This window comes from Acanthochromis polyacanthus, chromosome 3 (genome assembly GCF_021347895.1).
Source record: "Acanthochromis polyacanthus isolate Apoly-LR-REF ecotype Palm Island chromosome 3, KAUST_Apoly_ChrSc, whole genome shotgun sequence".
Lineage (NCBI taxonomy): Eukaryota > Metazoa > Chordata > Actinopteri > Pomacentridae > Acanthochromis > Acanthochromis polyacanthus.
Genome location: NC_067115.1, coordinates 39,639,954 through 39,652,404, shown reverse-complemented (window position 1 = coordinate 39,652,404; position 12,451 = coordinate 39,639,954). Strand labels below are relative to the sequence as shown.

Here is a 12,451-nt window from a genome sequence, read left to right as displayed (position 1 = left end):
AAGTTACAGCCTGCTTTTCTATTTTCTTAGGCAGCAGACTCCGGCAGCAATTCAACAACACAGTCCAGCAGACAACGACTCAAAATGTCACTGCCAACGCAACAATTGAAGTTCAGATGTACCTCCGCGAGTCAAATATAAACATTCTGCAGAATCCTCTGAATTACTGGAATAGACAACAGCAGACCTATCCGAATTTGTACACACTTGCTACAAAAATCCTTTGTACTCAGCCTCATCTGTTCCTTGTGAAATTATATTTTCAAAAGCTGGTGAAATACTGTCCAAAAAAGAAAGCGCCTAAGTCCCAGCACAGTTGAAAAATTGATTTTTTTGAATAAAAATGGATAAAATGTTGTCCCTATTTTGTCTTTCAGGTTGTCACTAGTAACACAAGCACAGTCCCAAAACAAGTAGCACAAGCACATATTTTTTTTTTTATCAAGCCCGTTTTATAGTTTAAAAATATCGAAGCACTTTACAGAAAACCAGAACCTGACCCCAATCAAACAGTCAAGGTACATATCTCAAATCTCTCCCCAATTTGTTTCCACTTCCCCCTCTGTCCCTGCTATCAGGAAAAACACACATTATATTAAGTATATTACTTGTTTATTGGCATTATCATTTAATGACAATTCAAAGCTTCACATAGCAAGACCAGTGTGCCATTCTAGGCACTCTGCCTGTTTTACTTTTATTTGTCCACTTGATGGCGCAGTAGAGCAAATGAAGCACCATGAAGCTTTGACCCATGACTGAACCAATTGGATCGAAAGCCTCAGTGCTTCATGAAGCTTCATCTCGCCATCACTCGTCTTCCCCATGATTGTGTAGCCTACAGACCTGGACTGAGAGACCATTTAAAGGTGTTTTGAGTGAGCTGATAAGAGTGCCACCATATGTGACACCGTGGGTTACGATATTCTATCTTCTGAGATAGTGAATTTGGGATTTTCATTAGTATTTCATCAGGTGTAATCATCAATTAAGAGAAATAAACATTTGAAATATGTTTCATCGTAGATGGCATCGTAGATGCCAGTGTGTAATGAATAATATACACATTTCACTTTTTAATATTTCACCTGTAGCTACATCCAAATGACTTGAGTCATATTTCCTTAAAGTTTTTGTGCTGTTTGCTGCTACATTAGGGTGACCATACGTCCTCTTTTGCCCGGACATGTCCTCTTTTGAGAGGCTGTCCGGCCTGTCCGGCCGGCGTTTATAGAATCCTTCAAATGTCCAGGTTTTTGATCCTGCCTAGCTTGAGCGCGTCACAGACCAGTGTATTTATCATTCACGTTGAATGGTTGCTTTGGAAACACGCTCTGAGAGGCGGAGTTTGAGCCGAGGCGCTCCACACTCACTCACTCCTCGCAGGCTGACAGGCAGGTAGACACACTGCGAGAGAGCACTCGAACAGAAAGAAAATGCCGAAACGCAAATGTCATTTCACTGATGAAATGCGAAAAAAGTACCCCTGTTTTCGTCCGGGTCGTGTCAAATGGGAGGCAGAATGTACAGTCTGCAAAGCTGGGACTTATGTCTCTGTAGCTAATAAGAAAAGGAAAAAGAAGGAAATAAGGACTGTTGACTTGAGGCATTATTTCTATATTTTTTCATTTGCCATTAGACACATTATTTTGAAGAATGGGCTAACTGAACATTGAAGAGTAGGCTACCTCTCTTTTTTCTTTTTGTTTAATATTTTGAGGCATTATTTCTATTTTTACATAATTGATAATTGGGAGGTTATTTTGAAGAATGGTACTCTACCTCACTTTTCCTAACTAAGGTGTAAGTGTCAGACTTAAGAGAGATGATTGTTTCTTATTTTGTTAAACATCTGAATACATGTGTTCCTACACAATTTCAGTCAATAACTATTAAAGACTAGAGCATGCCATATTTGTATGTGACTGATTATATTGTTTAGGAGAATTGCTTTAAATTAATAAATATATTATTTATAAAGCAACTGTTTGTGAGTGTTTTGGGCTATTTTTCTGTATATCCAGGTAAAGTGTTCTTTTCTGGGGAATTCAGAATATCTGTTTAACTGAGTTTGAAGCACAGAAAGACCCCTGACCCACAGAAAACCCCTAAAAATGGTGGTGGTGGTGGTTTTGGGGGGGGGGGGGGGGGCTGAAAATTTTTCGCACGCGAGCTGGAAGTGTGTCCTCTTTTCAGAGAAACAGAATATGGTCACCCTATGCTACATGCCAAACTGTGGACACTTTACAGGCACTCCTGTGTGCTTTGTTCACTGTTATTTGTTTCAGCACGGATTCTGGAAATATTCTCCTCCCGATCAACAGTTTTTTTAGCCACCTCTTCCTATTTTAGTGATGATTTTAGTGACTTAGAAACCACACATCACTTTATATACCGCTATTTACCATCTTGCTTTCACAGTTTAATTTGCAACATTAGCACGGGTCTCAATTGTGGTGTTACTCTTGGTAGTAGTGTGCTGTGTGGAAATTTTTTTTCAATTTTGTTTTGAAAAAAAATGACAGGAGCAACAAAACTTATTTTCATCCATCCATTCTCTATACACCACTTTATCCTCACTAGGGTCGCGGGGGGTGCTGGAGCCTATCCCAGCTGACTCGGGCGAAGGCAGGGGACACCCTGGATAGGTCGCCAGTCTGTCGCAGGGCTACATATACAGACAAACAATCACACTCACATTCACACCTACGGGCAATTTAGAGTAACCAATTAACCTCAGCATATTTTTGGACTGTGGGAGGAAGCCAGAGTACCCAGAGAAAACCCACGCATGCACAGGGAGAACATGCAAAACTCCATGCAGAAAGATCCCAGGCCCACCCCGGGATTTGAACTGGGGATCTTCTTGCTACAAGGTGAAAGTGCTAACCACTACGTCACTGTGCAGCCAACTTATTTTCAATGTAATTTTATTCATCTTAGTGCAACTGAAACTTAGTCAATGCTTAGTCGATGCACTTAGTAGACAAACAAGAGACAAACAAGCACACTACCAATTCCCCTGAGCACGTATATGCTTCTCTCCTGTTCTCTATGCTCTGTATTTTGATTTTCCATTTTGATTTTCCAGTAAAGCTGTTCTTATTAAAATATTGTCCTGTTTTTGTTGTCAAATTGGGGAATAAGTACAAAATAGCAATTAAAATGCAACCCATTAAGACTACATATTAAGCAACAGCAACATCATAGCCATTTCCAAGCTTCTGCACCAAAGACCAATTTTATAACCAGAATGTTGTCAACCATACACACGGTTGTATTACATGTAAAACTGTCACAAAGAGAGAATGTTCCAAGCGACAGTGTCAAACACATTTACGTCGACGTAAGCAGCTGTGTTCTGCTTTGTCAATTGCTGAAAAGAGCTGACTCAGAAAGAATCTTCTTCTTATTCACATTTTCTTATTGAATATGTGAATATTGTGTCACATATTCAATAAGAATATGTATGGTATGTGTATGGTATGTGACACAATATGTGAAATATAAAATAACAGTGCATTAAACTTTCAAGAAATTAAACTTTTAATATGTATTTGCTGCATTCTTTGCAGCAAAAATAGGTCATAAAAAATTAAACTGGCCAAATATTGAACAAAGTTTTGCAACGCTGTAGTACCTTTTATGACAACTTTTCAAGAGTCTTGTCATTATTGTTCAGATCTGAAAGAATCTCATCATGATCTCAAACAATGTCATGGTTAACAAAGCATTTTTAAGGAATGAATTTTTTTTAAAGATATGTTTTTGGGCTTTTTTTTTTTTTTTTTTAGCCTTCATTACAGTTGAAAGTGGAGACAGAAAGAAAAAGTGGGGGAAGGACATGCAACAAATGGCGGTCGGAAAGACTCAAACCCATGGTCGCTGCATCAGGGACTATAGCTCTGTTTATTGGTTGCCCGCTCAACCAGTTGAGCTACTCAAGTTTAAGCTATCTTAATGTTTTCTCACAGATCCACTGAGCTCTTGCACTACAGTTGAAATCGTTCAAACCCATGAAAGTTTCTGTTGCCCAAAGGTCACCACAGTCTTCTCCTCCAAATGCATTGTCTGGCTGTCCAAGGGCCCACAGCAGGCTGCTGAGAAAACAAATAAAACTGCTGTTGGACCGGTATACTTACACAGTAAATTTGTTTATTGTTTTGGGTATTTTGATTGAACCATGTAAGGGTTCTGTTGTAATGCTGTGTGAGTCATGACAAAGTTTGACCTGTTTTGGGGGGGATTACAGACAGTTTATATTTTTAAGAGAGACATTTTAGGTTGTAAGGAGGTCCCTAATATACGAACATTAATAAATAAGAACCATCTCACCATCCCATTAGTCAACATCCAGTTTAAGTACTTTGCAAAGTTGTGTAGATACAAACACTATGAGTTTTGACTTCCAAAAGCTGTTGGAAGCTCAAAAAATATTTAGTGTGTGATAGTGTGTTGCATATGCATATACTGATTATGGAAATAATCTGTGGCTGGGATCAGTGTGGTCAAACAGGAGATGCAGTGACCAATAAAGGAGCAATAAATACCTCAAATTTCTTACTTTCTTAACCAGTTGAAAATTCTGTTGATCTATTCTTTATATGACTGTAAACTGTCTGACCCATCTTTGTTTACTGGGGTTCCATCCACCCAGATCCAACTTCCTTCCTCCTGTCTGTCAGTCATGCCAATCCACACAGTCATGGCGAAACCAGTGAGGAAATCCTGTTGTGACGCATCATCTTCATAAACACCAGGTTCAAAACATGAAGCACACAACCCTTCTGTTAACATGCAGTAATGTATGGAGTATAAAGCACATAAAGCACCTGTTCCTGTCGGCTGTTGATGATGACCAGGTCAGCATCTCTCAACAGACAGTCTTGACGGCTGAGATCCCAGCTCTTGCGCTGCAAGGAGACATAGTAACAGCTGGAGCCCAGCAAAAGCCAGCCCTGTGGACAGGTCTCTTCCACTGTCATACCTCAACACAGAACACAGACAGCATGTCACAATGCAGTGCGTCACAACATTCAGGGCACAAATCTAGTAAAAGAACTAAATAATCTGTATTAATAAAAGGGGAATCAGAGACATAGTTTCAAAATATAAGAGCTCTTCGTCATGTGAACAATAAATTGGTGTAAATTAAATGAAACTGTACCCTTGCAGTATTCATTTTCTCTGCTTCTCAATATTTAGACACATGCAAATAACAAAACAGAAAAGTTGTTGCATTTTAGTCCATTCATGAGGCTTAATCCTCATTAGTGTTGTGGAGGGGCTGGAATCTATCCCAGCTGACTTAAAGGGGAACTTCGTTTTTTTTCAACCTGGGGTCTGTTTTCATATGTCATTTCATACATGTGAGTGATGGAGAAATTAATTTTCGACATAGCTCCAGTATTTAGCCAGGCAAGCAGCTTCGCAGCTCAGCTAGCGAAAAGTATGGGGCAACTTAGGGCGGACTTTGATGCGGGGGGGCCAGTTGCCCCATACTTTTCGCTAGTTGAGCTGCGAAGCTACCTGCCTCAACTCTGGGACCAGAAGTTCCCCTTTAAGCACTTTTCATATCTGTCCTAAAAAATACCCTACATGCACAACCAGGCAGATTGGTTGCTGTCCAAAGCCATGAAAAAAAACATGAAAAAGAAATACACATTGAAAAACATACCGATTTTGTCCATAGGAACTCATGCAGACCATACCAGTGCTTTCATGCTGTTTGCTGGCACATGGATACAATTTTAAAATATGCTTTGTGTATTGCGTGTCCCAGACACGCACCACAGTTGGTAGTCTGGCTGACAGCACTCACTCTCTGCACAGGGAGAGCTGGGCTGCTTGCACTCACTCAAAATATGCTTTGAGAATGACATAGAAGAGCTACCAGCTCAATTTCAGATCGTTTCATCTCTTTTTTAAGAAATTATCTATTCTCATGCTTGGGCTGTTCACCAGCATGATAGCCATCTCCCTCGTGTGTGAGAAGGCTCCTATGATGGAAGCTCTCCCATACAGGGTGACCACATACGATTGTCCTCCTATCAGGAGGATAGGATAGTGGCTCATGATACAAATGAGGGAACATGCACCACCTGGTCAATCCAGGCTTTCAGATAAATGTGAAACAGAGCATGATCACACTGACTCAATGCATCACTTTCATTGGGCTCATTCTGGACTCTCCAGGGCAAGGTGTTTTTGTCTGCAGGAAGAGGGACAACTGTGGAAAAAAAATCAGGTACTCTTTGGCAGGGGCCACATGGTTTTTCTCAAAGGAAACCAGAGGTTGTTGGGTCTGATGACCTCCTCTGTCATGGCTGTCCTACTGGGATGGCTGCATATGAAATGTGCACAGTCGTGGGTGGCTTTTCCTGGGTTTGAACCCCCACCTTGAGAGTTTCCACAAGAGTCCTTATGAGTCCTTCGCCTGGATGCCTGGCTCAAAATGTTGCCATGGAAAAGTCTCCGTCAGGAAAGTGATCACTACAGATGCCTTGCTGGTGGGCTGAGGTGTTAGTCACAAAATGAATGCCATGAAAATGAATTTAAGAGTATGAACATGACCCTGGTTCTCTGATTGGCACATGGTGAGAGTCTCACCAGACTACCCTCCTTGCTATAGAAGCGAGGCAGAGGTAAGCTTATTTTTAATGATAGCAGATGCTATGTCAGCTAAGAGCGATGACGACAAAGACGAACCGAGCCTGGACACCGGTGCGACCAAGTGGAGGAAATTTTCCAACTCCAGGTGGAAGAAAAATTCAGAATGTCCCAGCCCTCCTGACATAGGCGTCACTAGTTTCACCAATTGGGGCTGACGTAATATTATTTGAGTCTCTGATGAGGTCACACAGGCATTCCTATTCTACAAATAAGAAAACTGGGGTTGTATTCATAAGCTTAAATTACATTACAAAGAAACCCTGGACCTATGTCAAACTGGCATTCTGCTTCAACCCTCTGCAGTGTCTGGTGTTTGTGTATTTACCTTTCTCAGTGGACTCACTCAGACCGACTCTCAGTGAGATGTTGAGAACTGCTTGGAGGACACACAGTATTCCAAAACTCAGCAGAACCACACTTAGATGTCTTAAATCTGTACAGTACACACAATGGAAATATTTTTGAAAAAATAAAATCTGAACTTAAATTTTCAATTTAAATGATAGGATGCTAAATGTTAATAATCATGTGTGTTTGTATATATATATATATATATATATATATATATACAAACACACACACACACACACATATATATATATATACACACATATATAGTGGGTACGTTAAGTATTCAGACCAATTGAAATTTTTCACTCTCTGTGTCATTGCAGCCATTTGCCAAAATCAAAAAACTTCATTTTATTTCTCATTAATGTACACTCAGCACCCCATCTTGACAGAAAAAGAACAGAAATGTAGAAATTTTTACAAATTTATTAAAAAAGAAAAACTGAAATATCACATGGTCATAAGTATTCAGACCCTTTGCAGCGACATTCATATTTAACTCACATGCTGTCCATTTCTTCTGATCCTCCTCAAGATGGTTCTGCTTCTTTATTGGAGTCCAGCTGTGTTTAATTAAACTGATTGAACTTGATTTAGGAAAGGCACACACCTGTCTACATAAGACCTTACAGCTCACAGTGCATGTCAGAGCAAATGAGAATCATGAGGTCGAAGGAACTACTCAAGGAGCTCAGAGACAGAATTGTGGCAAGGCCAGGCACATCTGGCTAAGGTTACAAAGAATTTCTGCAGCACTCAAGGTTCCTCAGAGCACAGTGTCCTCCATAATCCTCAAATGGAAGAGGTTTGGGACGACCACAACTCTTCCCAGACCTGGCCGTCCAGCCAAACTGACCAATGGTGGGAGAAGAGCCTTGGTGAGACAGGTAAAGAAGAACCCAAAGATCACTGTGGTTGAGCTCCAGAGATGCAGTCGGGAGATAGGAGAAAATTCCACAAAGTCAGCTATCACTGCAGCCCTCCACCAGTCGGGGCTTTATGGCAGAGCGGCCCAACGGAAGCCTCTCCTCAGTGCAAGACACATGAAAGCCCGCATAGAGTTTGCCAAAAAACACATGAAGGACTCCCAGACTATGAGAAATAAGATTCTCTGGTCTGATGAGACCAAGATTGAACTTTTTGATGTTAATTCTAAGCGGTATGTGTGGAGAAAACCAGGCACTGCTCATCACCTGCCCAATACAATCCCGACAGTGAAACATGGTGGTGGGAGCATCATGTTGTGGGGCTGTTTTTCATCTGCAGGGACAGGACGACTGGTTGCAATTGAAGGAAGGATGAATGCGGCCAAGTACAGACATATCCTGGAGGAAAACCTCTTCCAGAGTGCTCAGGACCTCAGACTGGGCCCAAGGTTCACCTTTCAACAGAACAATGACCCTAAGCACACAGCTAAACTAACAAAGGAGTGGCTTCAGAACAACTCTGTGACCGTTCTTGACTGGCCCAGCCAGAGCCCTGACCTAAACCCAATAGAGCATCTCTGGAGAGACCTCAAAAGGGCTGTCCACCAACATTCACCATCCAACCTGACAGAACTGGAGAGGATCTGCAAGGAAGAATGGCAGAGGATCCCCAAATCTTGTTGCGTCATTCCCAAGAAGACTCGTGGCTGTACTTGCTGAAAAGGGTGCTTCTACTCAATACTGAGCACAGGGTCTGAATACTTATGACCGTGTGATATTTCAGTTTTTCTTTTTTAATACATTTGCTAAAATTTCTACATTTCTGGTTTTTTTCTGTCAAGATGGGGTGCTGAGTGTACATTAATGAGAAATAAAATTAACTTTTTTGATTTAGGGAAATGGCTGCAATGACACAGAGAGTGAAAAATTTCAAGGGGTCTGAATATTTTCCGTACCCACTGTATATACAGGGTGTCCCAAAATAATGTATACACACTTTAAATATGCTGAAAATTAAACGAATTATAATAAACACCTAGTTCACAATTATTTAAAGTGTGTATACTTTTTTTTTTTGGACACCCTGTACATATATATATATATATATATATATATATATATATATATATATATATACATATGCACATGCAAAAATCTCCAAAATAAGGAACTGGTAGTTTTAAGAAACTCATTTAAACTCTTTCCATTCGCTTTCTTTTGTTTCCTACTTTTCCCATTTTATTCTCATTGTTGTCATTGGTGTTCATGTTTCAGAAGAGAATCACTTACTTGGTTTCAGAGTTCTCCTTGTAGCAATAGCAGCAGCCACAGGCTCAGATCTGGGGAACTGCTGATATTCACCGACTTCAAAGGTGTTATCCGGTTTACCAGAATGCAAGAACACAGCCATTTTGAAGCAACTGCTTAAGGTATATGGTCTATCTGACAGTTAGCAGCACTTCAACATCACCCTCTCCTGTTACAGGTTCCCCTGTCTGGTTTTAGAGGAAGTAGCTACATCCTCTTATGTAGGATGTAGACTGAAAGCAAATCATTGCTTTGCTTTCAGTCAAAGCAATGATTCTTGTTTTCCATGCTATTTTGTTTTTCTATGCAATAAATACATGATATTTTCATGTAAATTCATATATGAAACAATAAAAGTACTCATACAGGGCAGTACTCCGCCAAGGTTCTTCATTCCCCCATATGGCACTGTCAGAAATGCAGCATATTTTTGTATAAATGTAGCAGTTTTTTTTTTTTTTTTATTAATGATGATCAGAAATCACGGCAACATAGAATGTGGCCAAAATGACATTGTGGTGAGCACAGGCATGTGTTATGCATGTGTACTACCTAAATATGTAGCCGGCGTCAGGAGACTCGGAAACACCCCCACAATTTAATCAATTGTTCCTTGTGTCAGTTCGGGTAAGTCCAGATAAGTCCACAGCAGTCAATTTATAAGAGGATCGCAATCATGTGATCATCAGCAGACAGAACGTATTCCCTTGATGTCATAGTCACAGTGACACTGTGTCAGCCACTATCTCGTAATGGGAAGTCCTTAACAAATTGATGGATCCAAACTATGAGCTGCACCACTGCCAAAATATAATCACTTGGTCCTTGTGTCATTTCTGGCCTTCCCTGAAAATTTTATCCAAATCCGTTTGTCTGTTTTTGAGTAATGTTGTGCACAGACAGATTCACGTACACTGAACATCACATAACTCCACCACTTTCCTTGGCGGAGTAATAATTTACACATTTTAATTTTAAAAAAGGTTTACAATATATACCATTAATATATACATGCCAGTTTAGTGTAGTCTCAGAATATTTTTGTGGGCTCTGCTTTGCTGAAGGTTCTGCTGTATTTACAATATACAATGATACAGTATATTCAAGTTTTGTTCTGCTGTTGTGGATGACAGAGATGTCAGACTTAGTGCTATCACAGAATTTAGACATAATGTCTTATATAAATGACAAAATTGTGTTGCTGGATCATGTTTGGTTTGTTCAGAATTTACATTATAAAACCTTTCAGATTGGAAAAATGCTACATTGTTGTAGCACACACAATGGAAACATAGGTCACTAAACCATTCAGATTTTTGTTTTGTCATATATCTTCATGCATAAACAAATGCATTCTTCCCATAAAAAAGGATTTTTTTTCTTGCCACTGTCGCCTTCGGGCTTGCTCTGGGGGTTCAGGCATAGGGATTCTGTAAAGTGTCTTGAGACAATCTGAATTGTAATTGGCGCTATATATATGTTACAGGCGAAATTAGAATCCAGGCAGACTTTAAATCCGCCTAGGCGGAATTAGAATTTTGATTTCGCCTAGGCAAGATTGAAATTTGAAGGGTTTTGAATATGATATGCTCTGTTATTGTAATTATTTGTTTTCCTAACATTATGTACCTTGAAATTTGGTTTTAGATACAAGGTAAATAATGACTTTAGAAGTAATGTCAACTTTTGTCCTCAACACTTGGCAAAATAAGCAGGGAAAAATTTATGTTGTCAAAGTAGTTTCTGGGTTGTTTTTTTCATATACTGTATACCAAAATCCTGTTAGAGGGTTAGGGTTAGGTGTAGGGTTATTCTTTCTAATATACAGGCTATTGATATATCAAAATTGAAATCTTTACAACAACCATGGTAGGATTTTGATTTCGCCTAGGCGAAATCAAAATCCTAATTCTGCCTAGGCAGATTCTAAATCTGCCTGGATTCTAATTTGGCCTGTGACATATACACAAAAATGGATTGAATCAAACTGAATTGAAATGAAGCCTAAAAACAGACAAAAAAAAACAGGTTCAAATGCTTTGTTCTCTTTCTGTCATGATCTGGGATTCCTCGTTTCATATTTGTTCTTGTGCCATTGTTTCAGCATTTAAATAAAAGCAAATGTTTCTGCAAATAAAGACAAACATTTGTTCACTTCTTCATTGTTTCATCTTGTGCCTGATTCAGTTTCATAGTATGGAAACATCCTGTTCATATCACAGATACACCTTTACACAACAGTGTGAACAAATTATGTTGCACAAAACCACATGGCCAGAAAACACTGAAGCGTGTCTTACACAAAGACTTTTACCTCCCACCGATTACAAAATAGGGCAAATGTTTTAAAAGCATTCTGATACAAAAAAAAATACAGTAAGTTTATAAGTTTACAAAATCATTTTCTTTTCAACTCACTCAGTTCATTGCTGCAATCCACTGCACAAGAACATTAGCTTCAACAACTGCCATAGCACATAACGTCCTAAATGGTCTGGAAAGCACATAGCTGTAATCAAATCCAACTGGTCTTATCTACAGTTCCAGGCTTTTTGTAGAGCCAACTTTAAATGGGTGACAGCAATTGACATTACACATCCGTGATACATTTTAGGAATGAAGCCTCAGTGTAGAACTGTAAATATATCAGTATATAGATCTGAACTCATCAGTAGAGCTGTTTTTTCAGATGAACAATATTTTTCGGCTCCATTCCAAATTAGCCGTGTTATTCCAGTCACATTAAAGCTTGACACAATATTCAGCAGCTACAACATAGGCATAAAATTATGCCTATGCCTGATATTTTGTTGGTCTCTTTTATGATGCTAAAACTCCTCTGACCTGGTGGGGCATGGACATAGAACCTCTGGGGATGTCCAGTGGCACAGGGATTGTGGCAGTGAATTCTGTGCGTCACGTGGGTTGCAGGGAGGAACCTACTTAGATCAGGCTTATGCTGATACAATCTCACATATAAATATAAATTTGGATCTGGAAAGTGTGGAACCTGGATGACCAGCTTAGCTCTGTTGTGTTCCCCAGGCCACTCCTGACACTGCAATGCACCATGTAATGACACTCCCGCTGTCATGTCCTGCTGAGGGTGGCAACTGGCATCAAGGACTGCTGTTGCAGTGGGTGGCATACACACACACACACACACACACACACACACACACACACACACACAC

The 12,451-nt window shown here is 39.8% G+C and overlaps 1 protein-coding gene across 2 annotated transcripts; it reads right to left on the bottom strand.

Annotated features, from left to right (window-relative positions):
• Nucleotides 1-3,765: 3,765 nt before the first annotated feature.
• On the bottom strand, nt 3,766-11,473 carry LOC110971980 (asialoglycoprotein receptor 2-like). 2 transcript variants are annotated; one of them, XM_022222390.2, is made up of 5 exons: nt 9,240-11,473; nt 6,998-7,105; nt 4,833-4,987; nt 4,625-4,728; nt 3,766-4,100 (listed from the first exon to the last, which is right to left on the bottom strand). In XM_022222390.2, exons 1-5 carry the CDS (start codon nt 9,358-9,360, stop codon nt 3,953-3,955), a joined length of 636 nt encoding a protein of 211 aa, XP_022078082.1. In that variant the 5' UTR covers nt 9,361-11,473; the 3' UTR covers nt 3,766-3,952. The 2 variants fall into 2 exon arrangements, with proteins under 2 accessions (XP_022078082.1, XP_022078083.1); XM_022222391.2 differs by having other exon boundaries at nt 3,766-4,097.
• Between the last annotated feature and the right edge of the window lie 978 nt (nt 11,474-12,451).